The following is a 20,715-nucleotide window of genomic DNA, read 5'->3' on the forward strand; positions in this document are numbered from 1 at the left end:
ACCACGGTACTCTACACCACTGCACTCTCTGCCACTGCAATATACTCTGCACAACTTTACTTTGAAACATTCTACTCTACACCACTGCACTCTACACAACTCTGCTTTGCACCACTTTACTCTTTGTCATTGCACTCTATACCCCTGCAATCTACACCAATGCACTCTACTGTGCAGGACTATGTCACTGCAATCAACTCTACATACTTAACTCTACTCTATATCACTCCACTCCACATAATGGCCCTCTAGGTCATTCTACCCGACTCCACTACACACAATGCCACTCCAAACAGTGCCACTCTATGCCATTCAACCCCACTCCACTATACACAATGCAACACCACAAAGTGCCACCCTATGCCACTCTACCCTACTATACACAATGCCACTCTACCCCACTTTGCTCCAAGTTACTCTACTCCACTCCACTCCGCTCTGCTCCACTGCATCCTATGCTACTTCATACTAAACAAGTCTATGCCACTGAACGCTACGCCACTCCACACTACTCTAGTATATGCCACTGCATTCTACACCACTGTACTCAACTCTCCGCCAGCCCACTCCACTCCACTCTCCAGTACAACATGGCTAAAAGACATTAGCAAAGCCAACAGCTCTCACAAATGCAAAACCTATTTGCTATTCCAATGCTTGTTACACTTCAGGTGGGTTCCCTTGCCTATCCTCCCCAAGGTTTTCACATGGTTCTTTCTACCTCATCTATCTAAGGCACGCCAATGGGTTGCTTCCCATTTGCTTTGAGTAAATAACCTCAGTGTGGCAATGATGTGTTCCAATCCGTCAGCTCAGACAAAACAAGCAGTTTCAGCTGCACCGCAAGACTGTGATTGAACAAGACGACATATTTGCAAAGCCCATACAGTCAGTCATAAAGTCTTTATTCGGTTTTAGTGCAAACCATAAAAGCATACTACAATAAATACATATTAAAAACAAAGATTTCATTATTAATAAAATATCAACATTAAAAAGGGTACAGTTCATTTCTTCAAGGTACGAATTACCACGGTTAAAAAACTTGCAATGTTGAAGGTTTCCCAGACATTATTTAAAAGCTGTAAGTACAAAAAAGCAGGTCTCACTTGAACAAAGCCTTTATCTTTTAAAATTGGGATTAAAAAACGTTTCCTAATGTCAATAAAGTGCTCACAGAAGAAAAAAAGGTGTATAATGTCCTGGGGGGAAAAGTTATCACAGGAACAAGGGCCAGGGTCCAACGCCCTTTTCCAATCTTTCTTAACTCCGATCAATGAGTATAGTTGGTTCAATCTAAATCTGGTTAAAAGAAAACGGTGATTTGGATTTGTTACATATCCGAGATAAGGTTCCATAAGAGGTGTTGTTTTACAGAGTTGGTGGCTCCTAACGGAACCCTTAACCAACTCCTTCTCTTCCCTTGCCAAAGTGGATATGCAACTATGACTTTCTTTGCACCAGTTGATGTCGCCTTTTACCAGGGTCTCGGGAGAAAGATACAGCTCTGGTCTCCCGAGATTTTTGGCCAGGGTCCAAATGTATTTCAACCAGGGTATATACAAACCATGATCGAGCGACAGACAATCTCTCAAAATGATGTGGTTCAAGTGTAAATCCGGGTTAAGCCAGATGCTAATCCATTTCAGCATCGGGGCCAGGGCAATGCTGTCTTCAAGATAACCAATACCTAGTTCCTGATGGACAATATAATTAGCGGTACAAATCGGTACTGAGAGGAGATTTTTTAGAAATCTATCCTCAACAGTCTGAATGCTTTTAGCGTTGTTAATGCCCCAGACCTCAGCTCCGTACAAGGCTATGGAGAGACACTTAGCCTTGTACACCTGGATAAGGGCCTTCAATGGTCTGGCTCCCAGTTTTCTCGCAAAACCCAGGACTCCTACTGTAGCTCTTGAAAACACAATCTTTTTTGCCTGTATTTGGGTAACCCCGGAATCTCGATCATCAAAAAGGACACCCAGATAAGGAAAAGAAGAGACCCTCGATAATTGATGACCCCCACATAAAAAGGTTTTAGATTTGGCAGATTTAGGGCCAATGACCATAACGTGTGATTTAACAAAATTGACAGATAAGTCCAAATCCTTCATAAAATCAGCGAAAGAATTTAATAGTAGCTGAAGGCCCACTCCCGTTCTGGCGATTAAGGCAGCATCGTCAGCATATAAAAGGGCAGGGACCGAATATTTCCCTGCACGGGGGATATCTTTACATGAGGCGACAAGGGTGTTGTCCAAATCGTTTATATATAGAGTGAAAAGGAGAGGTGCCAAAATGCACCCCTGCCTGACCCCATAAGATATGGGTATATCTTTGGTACAATTACCCTTTTGGTCATAACGAACTGTGGCTATTAACTCTCTATGTAGGTCCGCTAAAAAATGAACGATCTCTTTATCAACACCAAGTTCTAGGAGCATGGGCCATAGTTTTGATCTATTTACACGGTCAAAGGCCGAAGACAAATCCATAAAGGCAACCAACAGGGTTCCTTTTTTGGCCACCGTGTATTTACCAATTAAGAGTTGTAGGTTTAAACATTGGTCTATGGTGCCCATCCCTTTCCTAAATCCATACTGGACCATAGAGAGTTTTCCAGATTCCTCTAGCCAACCGTTTAGTTGGGCGAGAACAACCCTCCCCAAGACTTTCACTGAGGAGTCTATAAGAGAAATTGGTCGATAGCAGCTCGGGTCGCCTCTGTCCCCCTTTTTAAAAATAGGGACGATGACTGTTTTCGCCCATGTTGATGGGAGGCCCTGTTGGCATGCATTTAAAAAAACATTAAAAAGAATTTTAGACCAGAGTTTGATATCTGATTTGAAAAGGTCAGCCGGGACTCCATCGGGTCCCGGCGCCTTATTACTTGTCATTTGTAAAATAGCATTTGTCACCTCTAATTCTGTGAAGGTCAGCGTATAATTGTCAAAGTTAAGTAAGGGCCCCGCCCTTGAGCCGTCTCCATCATACACCTGTTTAAAATGAGCATACCAAACATCCTCTTGGATGCCGCATTCAAGCTCGGTGTGACTTTTACCGTTAAAAAAAGGTTTATTTACAATAGACCAAAATTTCGCACTATTATTAATGACATCAGTAGACAGGAGGTCATTCCATGCATTTTCCCTAATTTCGGTTTTACGTTTCTTCTGAGCCATTTTGTAGGCCTTCCTACAAATGGCAATTTCCGCTCTGTCAGGTGGAACCACTTTAAGAGCTGACATAAGCTTCCGTTGGGAGGATGAGCAGCTGTGATCAAACCATTTCTCCCCAACTTTGGGTTTGTGCTTGCATGCTTTTTTAAGATCACTGTTCACCTGACAGCAGATTTTTTCATAAGCTGTCAGAACTGCATCACTACAAATCCCGTCCTGTGAACACAGAAGTATTTCATCCCCAACCGTCTCCCACAAATTTTTGGTGAAATCCTCTGGGACCAACTGACACCATTTCAGGCGTCGCATTTGGTCTGTTGGCCTTATGTCCAGTATACTGACAGTAGGTTTATCCACTATTCCTTTTTTAAGATCATCAGTAAGAATTAACTGGACGGGATTGTGGTCACTAAGAGTAGACCAATTGACCTTATAATGACTTACATTACCAGCTAAGTTAGACGTAACAAAGATGTAGTCAATAGTGGATCCTGTTCCACTTCCTTTAAAGGTCGGGGTGTCATTTATGTCATTTACGGGATAAACCAAATGATTCCCCACTAGAAGCTCATCTAAAAAAGTCCCCTGTGGTGTGTGTTCAAAGTGTAAATTGCCTTGATCTTGTGGACCTAAACTGTCCCATATAAAACAATTTTTAAAACATGGATGAACATTAAAATCACCAAGCACAATAACCGAATACGGATTTTTACAAAGTTCATTATACATTTGTAAAAAATCAAATAGACTGCGTAAATGTTCATTAGGCATATTCTGAATAAATGAATTATAAAAATTAACAATAAGCCAGATCCCATTTAAGTTGGAATGAATTTCAACTGCTAAACAGTAAGGCGAGCCCGTTTCCACTTTACTGTATTTGCCATCAATGGTTAGTGCAATAAGGGTCAAGAGACCACCTTTAGCCCTTCCCCTATTAGAGGCCACCGCTGGTGACCAAAAAGCACAAAATCCGTCCAGCAAAAAAGTATTTTCAGTGTCCCAAGTTTCTTGTAAGCCAATAATTTCATGGCCTAATAGAATGTCCCTCCAAATAGGGTCATGAGTTTTGTTGTTTAGTCCAGCTATATTCCAACTAAGGACACTTGTGCCAAGGGGCATTTGAGAGGCACTAACAGTCGCATCCACTCTTTCATCATTGACAGTCCCCGATGCAGACGTAACATTTTGTGTGCCCTCTCCACATGTAGCTGGTACAGAATCACCTGATGCCGTGACCTCTCCCTCCACAACGGTTAAGTTTTCCATGCTGAGTCTTGAAGTGCCCCCGTCAGGGTGCAGTCAATCGTTAGAGTCTAAATTACTCAGAGCCTGAAAGCGATTTGAAATAGCAAAACCTTGAAAAAACTGGCTTTCAGGATGACTTACTCTGAATTCCCATGGAACACTGGGGGGTAAATTTATCTGTTCTTTATAGAAGTAGCCCAGTGAATGCAGGGTAATACCCTCGCCAGTGTGAGGGAGCAGGGTGGCTTTTGATAGGATGTTATGCACTATATGGGGATTACTAAAGTTTATTATTACACAATCCCCCTTTATAGTCTTGCGTGAGCGCCCAACCCAGGAAACTCTTCTCGCGGTTAAAATCAGATGAGATAGATGTGCTGGAAAACCATAATTCTTATTTAGCCACGAGACTGATTTATTTTTAAGAGATTCATGGGTTTCAAAAAAAGGGTTCTGGGCAACGTCCTTCAAAGGGGGAACATTTTTTAGCACAATAACAAAAGGGGCGCAGTCAGGGGGGAGATCTGGTTTTGCTCCTCCCAAGTAGGTACTTGCTGTTGCGTTATTATCGCTTAAGCAGCTGCCAGAAGATAAAGTGTTCGTCTCGTTTACTGGTGAAACAACTACCAATGGGGCTGTACTATTTAGAGTATCCTTTGAGGACCTCGTAATATCAACAGAGACAGGTACGCCCTCTGTGGCTTTAGTCAGATTCTCAGAGGAATTGGTCTTATTTGCCAAAAGATTACGTAGGCCTTCAATCTCAACAGATAATTCGCCAATTTTGGTGACTAGGGGTTCAACAATTTTCAGGATTTTAGACTCTACGAGGCCTAACAAGGAATCAAGTTGATCGGAATCTAGCTTGGCCATAAGATGGTTAGTAGTGGCTGGTTCCTTAGTGGCCTGAATTATTGGCACAGGACCCGTCTTTTTATGATTACTTCGTGTGGAACCCTGTTTAAGATGAGTCCGTTTACGGGATCTTAACGCTCTCTGGAATGGCCGGTCCGGAGAGTCTTCTACAATCTCATTAACGTCAGTTGCTAAATCTCTATTCACTTCAAGTGGTTCTTGTTGTTCGCTAGGGAAGTGATCATCCAAGAGTGCTAAATCATTCTTTTCATTTACACAGTTTGTGGCGTGGGATGAAGTAGAGAATACAGTGTCTGTGTCATTTAACAAAGGACCAGTAGTCAATGAGTTTGAACCCTGACCTAATGATTTACGCCTATCACTGTTGATTTTAGTGACAACTTTAACTAGGTAGTTATCCAACGTTGATATAGTCGTGGATTTACCTCCTGCAATTGCTTTAGCCATATTTTGTTATACCCCTGGGAGGGCCTAAAACTTCAATTAAACTTTCACAGATGTGGCAACGCCAACATGTATAATAATACCTAATGAGACTTAATAACCAAACATTAAAAACAATCCAATAAAGTCTTACAGTTTAGTGGGGGGGCCCGTCCCGGCCTCAATCGGTCCTCTGAGGGCCACAGAGGGCCCGCCCTTTGCCCGGGCTTAGCCCGGCGTCGCCCGCGCGCGTCCCGCAGCGCGGGGGCTCACAATCGATTTATGCGCTTCAGGCGCGCTTCCGCTGACGTTGGCGGGTTCGTCCCGCAAGGGCCGCCGGGAACTGTAGTTTTCCCTGCACACGGCGGCCGTATAGATGGTAGGTACGGCGGCGGCAGGGAAACCCCAAAGTGCGGTGGTGAGTGCGTCCCGCTGGCGCTGACTAGGACACCCTGACACAAGGAGCGGGTAGACAAAGAAACCGCTTCAGGAACAGACAACCCCGCTCTGCCGAGGGCTCACAATCTATTTATGCGCTTCAGGCGCGCTTCCGCTGACGTTGGCGGGTTCGTCCCGCAAGGGCCGCCGGGAACTGTAGTTTTCCCTGCACACGGCGGCCGTATAGATGGTAGGTACGGCGGCGGCAGGGAAACCCCAAAGTGCGGTGGTGAGTGCGTCCCGCTGGCGCTGACTAGGACACCCTGACACAAGGAGCGGGTAGACAAAGAAACCGCTTCAGGAACAGACAACCCCATACATTTTGCCCATCCTTCCATAGTCTACAGGTAGCACAAAGGTGCAACCATACAACTATACCAGATATCCATACCCTGGCACGCCATTTATGGGGACGGCTAACCTCCCTTCACCATCCCTGGACATGGAGACCTGATCTGAAATGGTTAATTAGACGGTTTTTGCCACAAGCACCAGTACCAGCAACTGGAAAGATAAAGTTAAAAATATGTGGCTCTTTGGAAGAACTGATACAATAAAACTATTTATTTGCAATAATCCTGCTGCTCTCAGCATCCTTACCATGCCATCCCATGGAATAGGGAAAGGAGATCTCAAAGAGATTGTCATACTTTGTGAGAAGCCTTTTCATGATGGAAGCCAGACCTGCAATAAAAAACAAATATATACCTTTAGTAGTGGCAAAACATTGTGTCTTACAGATTGCTAAAATTAACAAAAGCTAAATAAAGAAATAAAACAATCAAATGTTCAATGCTCGTACAGTAAGAGATCCAGCCGATAGATTCAAAAGTAGAAAAAGAGGCTGGCGTGTGGAGGATCTCTCGCCCACCATGAGCCTCCCAGATCCTTGCTCTATGACCAGCATTATCAACCACTTCAACAGCAGGTGACTGGTAGGTAGGTATGTGCAAGCTTTTTTGTTTTGCAGCTTTCATGGTGTTTTATGGGAAACTTTTCTAAGGCTGAAAGGTTTTACGTTTGCTATACCTGTGCCACACTGTACAGAACCATTTTCTAAAATATAAATCTGCAGGGAAAGGTCTGCAGACCATTCCTCCACCACTGGGCGCAAGTGGATTGAAGGGTATCTTGCAATGCAGTCACAAAGATCCTGCCATCCGCGGAAAAACTAGGCCCGGGCAAAGTTAGAATGGAACACTGCAAACTATGCAAGGAGGAAAAACGGAAACATTGCAGAACTTGACTAGCAGGGAAAAAAAAAAACTTTGCACATCCCGGCAAACAGAGCACATACAAGAATTTGCAAGTATTATTTCTGTGTGAAAGGTCCTGGTTTTGTCAATTCACGGATAAAGCAAGGCATGAATGGTTTCTACACAGTAAACCATAGACAACCACGACTGGTCCTTTTTATGATTCAATACATTTTAATTTCAATCTTAGATAACAAGACCATCCGATGTGTAGGCAACATAATAATTTGCCTCTAGATGACATCACCGTGGTTCAGTTCAGGAGGCAGGATCTACAATACCCACTGTGTTCTTGGGCATGTCATGGAAGCCACTGCTAGCTGTCTTCGCAAAAGATGCCAGATCCATTGTTTCAAAATGTCCCACCCTGAACCAACAGTGCCGCAAGAAACCTACTCTACTTCCACTACCTGGCACAGGCGATGGTACCAGCCCAACCCAGGATGGACGCAATTCCGCCTGCCCAGGAGGGTTTATACGCAAGCAAGCGCTACTCAACAATTTTTTTTGAGCCTCTCACCATCTCTCACTTTGACTACGGTGCCCACCCAACAAAACATTTGGTGCACTGGGGGAAACTCTAAAGCCTGTGATTTGCCCTAAAGATGTTGTTCCAGAACCAGCTAATTTGAGGGCAGTGCCAAAGAATATGGGGTAGTGAGCCACCCTCCCTGCATACCTCCAGCATTTATCTGGGCTTCTCTTGTCAAAGCTTGTAGCATGGATAGTGTGTAATACAATCTATAGTATATTTTCAAAAAAGCTGCAAGTCTGTGAAAATGGCCCTCTGTTCGATTTGCATATAACGTCAGTCCTTTCCTCATGTGCGAGTGAGATGGTCTCCCAAGAGCCTAGAAGGCTCCATTTGGGTGATTTGAGTTGCACTTCTCTTAATATGTGGCTTAAGCCTAGACTAGCTGCCTATCTGTCTGAGAAGATTGCGACAGCTTGTCCCGTGGAGTAGGTTCCCTTGAACCCCCGGCTCTTATGCAGTTACAGCATGTTACAGTTGCAAAAAGCAACATCTTTCAGGACTCTCCCAAGTTGCAGTCCCACCTGAAATGCTCAACTGGTTTTACAATGCCATTGCTAACAAGGTCCCCCAGCCTCAGGCATCCATTCTGCCACCAGTTCCCCGAGTGCCTCCCCGTCTAGTCCAGGTTGGAAATGAGTTCCCAAAATGGGAGGCAAGTGAAGACGGGTAGCCCATCAGCCTCTGTTTTATTTTTAATCTCATCCCAGACCGTCAAAGCTGCTGTTCCAGAGCTGCAGATCACAAGTGTTGTGTCAGCCCTATCATTCTTTATCCACAGGCCAGTGGCATAACGCAAAATAAAGGGCCGCCCCTGCAGAATGCGAAGAGGGGTCCCTGAGTCGCTCATATCCAGGACCAATGAAATTATCGTATTGTATAAAATGTTTATTTTGAATACAATAGAAGCTGAAGTGAAATTTACACTCCACCGCCGGATGCACAGCCATTTACGTGATTAATAAGCACCATTTCAACTTTCTCCACGTTTCAACAATACGTTTTTATTCCAAGTAATCAAATTCATATTTATTCACATTTTTCACTTTTCATCCTATCACATGTGCGACGTTTATGTGTTCAACAATTTCTCGTGCGCAGATATGCCGATCCGGGCCTTTGTCTAGCGCATGACGAATACATAAAACATCCAGAAGTTCGTTATTTCACCCAATGCATTTCGGGCTATTTATATTATAGCCCTTCTTCAGGGGTTCCCTATAGATTTAAAATATTAACATTAGTTTTTATGTTCAGACCTGTATACATCCATAGTTATAATGCATCATACAGTTCCTGGCTCATATTCATAATCAACATTTTCCCTCTAAATGCGCAAAAACGCGCCAAAAAATATGCCTGAAGCAACCTTTCCCACCCCTCAATCCTTTCCTGTATACACCCTCATTTTCTCATTCACAACCCAACTTTAATTTTCCATCTGCTAGTTCAAACGTCCTTTTTATAATCCATTCCAGCAACTATGTGGCCAAAAAACCTCCCCTGTACCTTCAACAAGTCACAGCATAATCTCCTTCTCTCCATGTTCTCTTATTTCAAAGTTAGTACTTTACTTCCGGTTATTTTTCACCTTATATACCGTAACTCCACCCATCTACAAAAAACAGGCCAATCTTGTCAAACAACCTTTTAACGAACTGCAAGTCCCATAAATCATCACTGCTGGTGCCTAATGTATTGACTTTTGACTGAATAGGGGGCCCCGATGGGCTGGGGCCCCCCTGTGCCGCAGGGGGTGCAGGGTCCTGGGTTAGGCCGCTGACAGTAAAAAAAAAAAAGCCCATGGATTTTCTCGTCTTCTTTTGATCACTCCCACATATACGTCAGACAAGATGCTCTTTATTAGGAAATGAATAGCCAGTCCCCCTGGAATCACCAGACCCACAGGTCATATGACTTTGACTATACCTGGTGTTCATTAGGGGTGAGAGAAGAATTATGCTCCGCTGGCTGAGTTTTTCCCACTCAATGCTTAGTTCGGAAAAACTCTGCTAAGCAACAGAGTTTTTTCTCTTGCGCAGCTCTCCAACGTGAAGGGCTTCCTTCGGCTCCCTCTCTCCTACTGGGGAAGGCGGTGCTAGGGAGCAGGAAATTCTTCTAGACTCTGGCGTATTTTCCAGCTCTTCTCTTTGGCAGAGTCCTCTTGTTCCTGGAAGTAATCTAAAGTGCTGGGGTTTTAGGTGTAATACTTATACCACAAAATGTATTTGTTCTCCAAACCAGTCCTGTCCTCCCTGGAGCAGCATGACCACAGGGGACGGAGACAGAATTGTGCAAAAGGAAACACCGCCTATTCAGATCTAAGCAAAGCTCCTCCCACCACTCTAAATGCAGACCAGGTCTATTCAGCCCTGCGATGAGTCACCCAGGCAAGGCAGGGCACACCTCACCCCCCCCCCCCCCTCTCCCCCAGTGACTGTCTAGAGTGAATGCACATCTCAGCTCCTGTCACTCACACACAAGATGCTGAATGCACAAACAGCCAGAGGCACACACAATGGTGAAGTAATAAAATGCCCACTTTTTAAAAGTGCCATTTTCAAACACAGAATTTAAAACCTATCTACACCAAAAGGTACATTAATAAATTGAGTTCAGAGAGCCTAAACTTAATTTCTCTATCTTGTCCCAATGGGAAGTTCTACTTTTACGGTATCCAAAAGTATTTCCCATTCTATTCTATGGGACAGATATCCTTTCAATAGTGAAAAACGAAAGTGGCAGTATTTTACTATCAGGACATGTCCTACTTTTCATACACACAGCACCCTGCCCAGGGGGGTACCTTGGGCCTACCATAGGGGTGCCTTACATGTAAGAAAAGGGAAGGTTGGGGCCTGGCAAGTGTGTGCACTTGCCAGGACAACATGGCAGTTCACAACTGCGTGCGCAGACACTACAGTGGTAGGTTTGAGACACCTTTACAGGGCTACTCATGTGGGTGGCACAACCAGTGCTGCAAGCCCACTAGTAGCATTTGATTTACAGGCCCTGAGACACACCGTGCACTTTACTAGGGACTTACCAGTAAATCAAATATGCCAATCATGGATAACCAATCATTGTCAACATTTACACAGAGAGCATATGCACTTTAGCACTGATCAGCAGTGGTAGAGTGCCCAGAATCCTTTAGCCAACGAAAAGCGGGTTGAAAAATATGAGGCAAAAAGTCTGGGGATAAACCTGTCAAAAGGACCAGGTCTAACAACCCCTAAATGCTCTAGGAAGGTTCAAGAAATGAAGGGAAAGACTTCTCCACTTAAAAAATGCTTTCCTGGAGTACTCCATACTGAACCTAGTTTACAATTCTGCATGCAGGTTTACAGATGTGCCTTAAATTTAGAGAACAGGTTTTCCAGCTTGAGGACATCTCACCCCTCTGTGCCCCCAGCGCCTGTGACAGTGCGACATCACCATTTCCTCCACATGCACTTACGCCTGCCCTTTACAGGAGCAGCTGCTTGTCTGTATCTAGGGTGGAAACACTTCGAAATGTCTGCGAATCCCACAACCCCGTAAATTTGCAAGTTCTCATGCCAGATTATCACACTACTAACTCTAGAACTGTGAACACCACTAACCTGCCATATTGGACGAATTTCCACATTTGTAAGTGCCACTTCTGTGACATTTCAGCATTCCTAATTTAGTGAATCAGTGGTGCATTTCAACTTTTATTAATATTTGTATTTGTGACCTTAGCTAAACAGTTACGCAAGAATGCATAAAAATAAAGCCTTCAAACATTCGGACTTCGTAGAGCAATTACAGATGCACTATTCCCAGTGCCTAATTTGTGAAAAAATAAGTGTCAGGGCCCTCGTCAGGAGGCCACCACACCTTGCACCACCCATTGCCATTACATTACTTACGCAACTACTAATCGTCGCACTGCTACAAGTGTGACAATTCAGACTATTCGAGGCCGCCAAAGCTTTAAGAGTGACTTGAGTGGCAGGTATAAGTTGTTTTTAATGGATATTGAAATGATAAAAAACACTGTGGTTCTGCTGATCTCAAATTCACACAAACAGCGCCACCATGTGAAAGCCGTCATAAGTGCCAGTGTTGACAATTAAGTGCCGGTGCCAAACACCAGAAACCACCGGCTCAAATAACGCCCTGGCTATTCTATTCCTAACTCCAGATTCACTTAGACTAAAGATATCATACAATGGAGGTGAGGCCGATGCAGACGGTGCTGTATTTTGGCCATGCGATATATTGCATATCAGGCGCACAACACCCATTGGGCCCACCGGGCTTCAGCCCCCCCGTCGTCTTCTACAGCCCGGGCTAAGATGACACGCACTGAAATAATGAACGGAGGCTGGGCATCGGATGAATACTAAGCATCCGAAAATTAGATTTTTATGACCCCTTCTGAGAGGCCCAGCAGCCCGAGCCAGCCAGCCTCTGAACGGTTTCAGTGAAGCTCGCTGCCCCCACTTCTTGTTTTCTTTTAGACTGGTGTCACCGAGGTGATATCCTTGCCTGAAGGCAGGGATTTCACCTAAGCACTTGATGTGTTGTGAGCATGGGGTGGGAGTGGGAAGATGTGCACAGCAGGGGGAAAGGGATGGCCAATGCAGGTGATGCTTTTCCTTTGTAAAGGAATTTCTGCTGGCGTCATAGCCCAGGGTGTGCTGTCTGTGCACTTGTATGGATGTGTATTCCATACAAGTGCACAGACCGCAAACCCTGGGCTATGACGCCAGCACGAATTACTATACAAAGGAAAAGCGTCACCTGCACAGCCATCCCTTTCCCCCTGCTGTCTGTGCACTTGTATGGAATACACATCCACGGCGCTGCTCACCAGATGAATGGTGAACAGGGCCATGGAAAACCAGGAGACATTTGACCCACACCTATCTACACAGTGAGACCTTCGGGAGGGGCTGGATGCCAGGACGACAGTGCTGCTGATCAGCCCGACTCCACAGAATAGTATCAGAAGAGCAGGCAGCTGGTTTTTAAGTAAGTTCCAGTAACTTTAATGCATTCTACAGCATCAGCATTACCTACTGGCTGCATATCTAGGTTACTCTAAGTGAACGGTGTTCTAGACTTGCATACATGGAAACGTCAAGGAGGACAGTCCCCTCGGAATATGCAAATGTAGTGTAAGCTTGTAGTTTTCAGCTTTTGGGGTGCCAGGGGTTAACTTTAGGGTTCAAGGTGGGTGTGCGTTTTAGGGTGCCATGGAGTCATTTTAGGGTTAGGGATTGGGGTGCCAGGGGGTAATTTTAGGGTTCCGGATGGGTATGGGTTTTGGGGTGCCAGGGGGAAGTTTAGGGTTCGGGCAGGTATGGGTTTTGGTGTGCAGGAGGCTTCTTTTAGGGTTCAGGGTGGTATGAGTTTTGGGGTGCCAGGTGGTAATTTATGGTTCAGGGTGGTAATGGGTTTTGGGGTGCCAGGGGGATAATTTTAGGGTTCAGGGTGGGTATGGGGTGCCAGGGGTAATAAGGTTCAGCGTGGGTATGGGTTTTGGGGTGCCAGGAGTAATTTTAGGGTTCACTGCAAGTATTGGTTTTAGGGTGCAAGGGGGGAATTTTAGGGTTCACAGCGGGTGTGGGTTTTGGGGTGCCAGGGGGGCTATTTTAGGGTTCAGGGTGGATATGGGTTTTGGGGTGCCAGGGGTAATATTAGGGTTCAGTGCGGGTATGGGTTTTGGGTGGCAAGGGTGTAATTTTAGGAATCAGTGCAGGTATGGGTTTTGAGGTTCCAGGGGGGTAACATTAGGGTTCAGGGTGGTAATGGGTTTTGGGGTGCCAAAATTAACCAATCCTGATTGTCTGCTATTTTAGCCCCGCCCCGATTGATTAACATTAGCCAAGCCCCATCATTTGCCATGTTAGCCCCCCACCGGAAATTAAGACCTAGTTGCACCCCGGTTGCATATGATATAGTGTCACTGCACCTCCCCCATCTCCCACCCCTCTTATAGCACCGACTCTCTGGGAATGCCAGTGCCAAAGAAAAGGACACTTGTAGGTAACCCCAACTTTCCATCGCTACGAACATCAATGATTTGGCCCGATAGTCGATAACGTGAATTAGTCTGAATGATTCTGTAGTGCGCTGAAATGAAGGATGTTTTTGTTCTTTATAGAATACCTCATAAGATTTTCAAAACGTAGGTTTATTGTGCTGCACGGAAAGAATACAAAAGCAGCCGCGCCGGCGCGCTTCGGAATGAACTAAATACTGAAAGAAGCGCGTTGCCACGTTCGGATTCCTTGAAAGAGATTCATTCAACGCTCTGCGGAGAGGGGATTCCAGCCTGGAGACCAGCGGGGCTTTGTTCTGCAGCTGAAAAGATGTCTGCAGAGGGGAGGCGTTTGTAGAGCGTTGGACACATTCACATGATTTTTAAAAGACGTGCATCTGTCTGTCAGGGTCCTAATTCCAGCAGAAGGCAGGCTGCCGCACTGCCTCGCTGCAACGCAACCATGTCTGCCAGAACGGAGATAATTGGCTAGAAAGATAGCTCAGTGGGTTGAGGGCCTCAGGAGGGATGAATTTGTAACCAGGCCGGTTGGACAGCGACTCGTACTGACAACGTGCATACAATTTGTAGGATTGCGTTGGGTTGCAATATGCTTAGTCCCCAAGAACAGCAAACATGGCCCGCTCTAAAGAGGTCACCCTCGCAAATTTCAGCAGGGCCCACCTGTTGTCATTTACTGGTGGGAAAATGCTTGGTAAATTCCGATACATACAAAATTGATGTACACAATGCAGGATATGTACAGAGTGGGTGCAGAAAATATTTAACTCTTTCCTGGCCCATTTGGAAGTGGGCAAAAAACAAACAATTGATGGACGGAATGCAGAATAAATCAAACATTCACCCCAGTCAAGAGGTCTGGGTTATATCAATCATTCTTATGCTCACTGTGCCACCCCAGTTTATACCTGGCCATATGCAAATCAGTCTTGACCCTGTGCCTCATGGGAACAGTCCAGCCCGAACTGCCAAGCCTAGTCCTCCCTGGACTGGAAACAAACATCCTCGGACTGGTTTCGGGGTTTCATCCCTCATTAGCCGGATAGCTTGAATCAAGTGGCACAGTGAACGAGAGAGCACAGGACACACAATTGATGGACGGAATGCAGAACTAATCAAACATTCACCCCCAGTCAAGAAATCTGGGTTAAATCCATCATTCTGTTGCTCACCATGCCATCCCAGTTTAAATCTGGCTGTTAGAATTGGGGATCTCTGGTTGGCACAGGTAGGTACTTGTGACAAGCAGGGACCCTCTCCTCCTGTCAGGGTAAGGGGTTACACTCCTAAAATAACCCCTGCTCACCCTCTAGGTAGCTTGGCGCCAGCAGACAAGGCTTATCTCAGAGCGCTATAGGTTAAGCATTTGTGACCACATACAGTAACTCAGTGACAACACCACAAATGGACTCCACACTGGGATTATCAAAAATAAGTATTTTATATCAGGCTTAGCACAAGACCAAATAACGATAAAAAGGCCCACAGTACTATTAGCAATAAGCAGTTCTTCGTTACAGCGTACTTTCGAAGTTCTGTGCGCTTAGTTCTTATTGCTTCGGCCCGTATGGGGATGAACTGGCCTATAGAATGAGCCTATAAGCGCTGCGGACGCTCCGGGGCGAAGCGTACACCCTATGGTGCGAAACTACACAGTACCTTAGCTTTGGAGAGTTCGTCACGGACACTGCGGTGAAAACAATGCGTTGTACGCTGCGATGTCCTCCTTTCGCGGTGCGAGCTTACGGCTCGGTGGGGCCCCGAGTCGCGTTGCTTGAGGGGATGGGACCTTGTACGGTGCTTTGGTTCGTTGCGGCGTACGCGCCGTACTGCGGAGCGGCTTTCAGTCTTTGGCTGCCATGCGGAGCGTACGTACGGTGCGTACTCCCTCCTTCGATGCGAACGGCAGTCTTGACTTCAGCGCCGGGTGCGGGTCGTACCCACCAAGATAGTTCGATGAAGCGCAGCATTGTACGTGGCGAAGTCAGCCAGTCACGGTGCGATGCTGTTCGAGGCGGACAGGCGGGTACGGTGCGTTGCTGAACACGATTTGGCAGTACGAAGCGTACACAGCTCCCGGCCTCGGAAAATGCTAAAAACAGCGTTTCTAGCAGCGGATTGCGAGGCGGATGAAGTCCACTGGTCCTGGGACTTCGTTCAGGGGGCAAGCTCACTCACAAGCCCTTGGAGATCTTTAAGCACAAAGTTTCTTTGTAGTCTTTCTCCACTCCTTCAGCAGCAAGGCAACTACTGCAGGCCAGTCCCCCTGGTCAGGGACAGTACTCCTCCTTACAGCTTTCCCAGTTCCTTCTCCTCAGGCAGATGTTCTTCTGGTCAAGCAGGATCTAATTTCTTGGGAGCAGGGTCCCAATACTAATACCCCTAATGCCTTTGTTCCTCTGGGGTAGAGGGGCCTTTGTCCAGTCCAAACCAGTTCCTGAGCACTTTGTTGACATGACTTTGACTTTCTATTCAGGGTGCAGGGCAGAGACATCAGCCGCTCCGCAGGAGGTGGAGCCAGCATTGTGGTGGCAGAGCACAGCCCTATTCAGAGTCCAGGTGTACTCCTCCCACCCATCTGGATGTAGATCTCTCTATTCACCACCGGGCGGCCCCAGCCTGTCTCCTGGAATTCCCCAGCCCTGTCACTCACAGAAACCAGACAGCAGATACACATCCTAGCAGAGGCGGGCTGAAATAGTTAGGCAAGCAAATACCAGCTTTCTAAAAGTGGTATTTGCAAACACAGAATATTAAAATAAACTTTGCTAAAAGATGTATTTTATTATTCTGAGTTCAGGCATACTAAACCTGAATTTCTACCATGTTCCCTGGGTCTGTTAGGATCATAGAATGTAACAATTCTAACAGCCCATTCTGGCCTATGGAGAACAAGTAGCCTTTCAATAGTGAAAAATGAAATTGGCTGTAATTCACTATTAGGACATGCCACACACATCAGGGCTTGTCCTACCTTATGCTTACAATGCACCCTGCCCTTGGGCCTACCATAGGGGTGACTAATATGAAGTTAAGGGAAGGTTTAGGGACTGGCAAGTGGGTGCACTTGCCCAGTCAGCATGACAGTACCGGACTGCATGCAGGTTCTGCAATGGCAGACCTTAGACACATTTTACTAGGCCGCTTCTGTGGGTGGCACAACCAGTGCTGCAAGCCAACCAGCAGCATTTGTATTTACAAGCCCTGGGCACTCCTGGTGCACTTTACTGGGGTCTGACAGTGAACCAAATAAGCCAATCATGGAATCCAACCAACATATACATTTTACAATAGGGAGAGCATATGCACTTTAGCACTGATCAGCAGTGGTAAAGTGCCCAGAGTCATAGAACAGCCAACAACAGGTCAGAAAAAATACAGGAGGAAGGCAAAAATTTCAGGGATGACCCTGCAAAAAGGGCCAAGTCCAACACTGGCCATAAGCAAATCAGTCTTCACCCTGTGCCTCATGGGAACAGTCCACCCCGAGCTGCAAAGCCTGGTCCTACCTGGACCGGAAACAGGAATCCTAGGACCGGTTTCGGGGTTTCACCCCTCATCAGCCAGGACAGTTTGAATCCAGTGGCACAGTGAGCCCGGGACCCACATCTGGGCATACCCGGCACACTTAGGGCGAGAAAGCAAAAGACACACAATTGATGGACGGAATGCAGAACAAATCAAACATTCACCCCCAGTCAAGAGATCTGGGTTAAATCCATCATTCTTTTGCTCACCATGCCACCCCAGTTTAGACCCGGCCATATGCAAATCAGTCTTCACCCTGTACCTCATGGGAACAGTCCAGTCCGAACTGCCAAGCCTGGTCCTACCTGGACCGGAAACAAGCATCCTAGGACCAGTTTCGGGCTAGCCAGGTTAGCTTCCAGATTCCCCGAATAGGTTTTACAGAAAAATTATAGTTAGCAGGACATTTCACCCGTACAAAACCAGTGAAATTCCCCCGTTATAGTTAGTTCAGCTAACTATAACTCGTGCCCCCGCAATGCACTGCTGATGACGTCACATATTACATTACTCATGACATAGTCATTGACATCACTGATGACATCACTGATTACATCTCAAATGACATCACTGATGATATCATCCAGTGACTGTGTTTCTGTAAAGTTTAAATATGTTTAATATATATAGGGAAAGGCGTATCAATGAATGAGTGGGTGTATAAGTGTCTGAATGGATGATTTAGTAGGTGCGTGACTGACTCTATAAGTGAGTGATGAAACGTACCTTACTGAATGCATGAGTTAGTGACTAAACTGTGTGAATGTCTGTATCCGTCTGTCTGTTGGTGTGTAACCGGCTATATGGGTTTGTGAATAGCTATATGAGTGTCTATATGTGTTATTGATTGGTTGTCTGAGTATCTGTATGGGTGCCTGAGTGTTTATGTGGGTGGGGTGTGTGTGACGTTGTGCATAGATGTGTGAGTGGGTGATTCACTGGGTGCATGGTTTCAAGAGTGCATCTGGGATGGACTATATGGTTGAGTGAGTGTGTCTATGGGTGTGTTAGTGAGTGAATGTATAGATGTGTGAGTAACTACATATGTGAAAGGCAGTATATATGTGTGTTGGAGTATATAAATGGCTATAAGTGAGAGTGTGTGATTCTGAGAGTGGATGTATGGATGACTGTGTGCTTGTATCAGTGATTTTATAAGAGCGTAAGAATTTGCTAGCATTTGTATGAGTGATTGAGCTGGTGTATGTATAACTGTGTAGGTGAGTAAATGGCAGTGTGATTAATTATTTGCATGACTGACTAGGTGTGTGTGAGTACCTCTATGGATGAGTGGTGGTGTGTGAGTGTTTATATTAGGTGTATGAATGCATATGATAGTCCTGTACTGAGTGACCATAAGTATGAGTGACTGTACGGGTGAGTGAGTGGATGTGTGTGTAAACCTAAGAATCAGTGAGTGTGTATGTAGTTATTGCTGTTGAAGTGTTTATGGTTGAGAATGGCAGTCTGTAATTTAGAGTGGGTGTATCAAAGGTTATATTAGGGTGTGAGAAGATGCATCAATTTATCAGTGATGTCATCAGTGATGTCAAGGGTGATGTCATCAGTGATGTCACTGACCATGTCATGAGTGATGTAATATGTGGCGTCATCAGCACTGCATTGCGGGGGCGCGAGTTATAGTTAGCTGAACTAACTATAACGGGGGAATTTCACTGGTTTTATACAAGTGAAATGTCCTGCTAACTATAACTTTTTGTAAAACCTATGGTTTTTTTTCAATGAATTTCAAAGGTTTTTTAAATGCTAATTTCTAACTATGACGTGCCTGAAACCTATGGTTTTTAAGTGAATTTCTAAGGTTTTTTAAATGCTAGTTTCTAACTATGCCTACAGAGGTAGAACATGTGAAGAAAGAAAAAACGCACAGAAAGAAGCAAAAGAAATGCAGAAAGAAGCAACAGAAGTCCAGAAAGAAAAGAAAAGTGCAGAAAGAACGAACAGAGGAGCAGAAAGAGGTATTGTTCCAAAATTATCCTGTGCCCACAAGTTTTTCAGACGGTACTGGTGGTAACTGACTCTGACTAACCAGGCCTAGAGCCAGTGCTATGCTAAAACACACTTAGAATACAGTTAAAAAACCTACATACAGTAGGGAACACTATGCGTTGGGGTAGCCCTGTGATTAGCATGACCTCCTCTGTAAGGCTCTAGTACATAATAGGGCAGGGGGATTAAAACGACCTCTTAAAACGCGCTACGGCGCGTTTGCACAGTGGTGAAGGGAGGGGGGGTCCTGAGGTGAAGTGTGCAAACACGCCCTGTGGTCGTTTTAAGTTGGAAGATGAAGTCCCCTTGAATCCCAATGGTCCCTGGGGTCCAACTAGCCAACCAGGTACCGCCAGTAAGCGCCACAGAGCTGCGTTGCAGAGAGGTGTAAAAAGGGGCATGGCCCGGAGCACCTCTCTGCAACGCAGCGCAGTGGCGCTTACTGGAAGCACCTGGTGAGCTAGTTGGCCCCCAGAGGCCCTCAGAATTGAAAGGGAATTAATTCCCCAACTTTAAACGCGCCACAGGGCGTGTTTGCACATGTCACCTCAGGCCCCGCCCCCTCCCTTCACCACTGTGTAAACACACCCCATGGCACGTTTTAAGTTGGGGGATTAAGTCCCCTCGAATCCTGAGGGTCCCTGGGGTCCAACTAGCCCACCAGGTACCTCTAGTAAGCGCCACAGAGCTGCGTTGCAGAGAGGTGTAAGAAGGGGCTTTGACTGGACCACCTCTCTGCAACGCAGGTCTGTGGCGATTACTGGAGGTACTACCGAGGCACACGATGGCTGCCAACACTTCCTGGTTTGGAGTGTTGACAGCCAATTAGCATGAAGCTCATGATCGGGAGGGTGCGCGGATCCAGCACGGCCATAGATATCACTATCTTTATTTCTTAATGTGTCAAAAACTACTAAACGGATTTACACCATTTTTAAAAGGTTGCTTTCTGAGCCAAACAGTACCTTTTTGCCAAATTTGGTGTAAGTCCGTTCAGCAGTTTTTGCTACAACTGTGTCTAAAGTTTCCTATGGGATATTGATTTTTTTTACCTCTATTTTTTGAATTTCTCAGAAACTACTGAACGGATTTACACCGTTTAAAAAAAAGGTCTCTTTCTGAACCAAGGGCTACCTTTTTGCAAAATTTGGTGTAATTCCGTTCAGCAGTTCGTGCTGTAGCCTGTTC

The 20,715-nt window shown here is 45.6% G+C and overlaps 1 protein-coding gene across 2 annotated transcripts in view; it reads right to left on the minus strand.

Moving 5' to 3' along the window:
• Window positions 1–20,715, minus strand: part of GALT (galactose-1-phosphate uridylyltransferase) — a 196,012-nt gene that overhangs the window by 54,741 nt on the left and 120,556 nt on the right. Inside the window, exon 9 of one of the 2 annotated variants that reach the window (XM_085628382.1) lies at window positions 6,765–6,848. The exons of the other annotated variant lie outside the window; for it this stretch is intronic. Within the exon in view, the coding sequence (XP_085484508.1) occupies window positions 6,765–6,848 (84 nt within the window). The remainder of the gene's footprint in view (window positions 1–6,764; window positions 6,849–20,715) is intronic. 2 annotated transcript variants of the gene reach the window in all.

The sequence above is a fragment of the Triturus cristatus genome, chromosome 2_1 (genome assembly GCF_964204655.1).
Source record: "Triturus cristatus chromosome 2_1, aTriCri1.1, whole genome shotgun sequence".
NCBI lineage: Eukaryota > Metazoa > Chordata > Amphibia > Caudata > Salamandridae > Triturus > Triturus cristatus.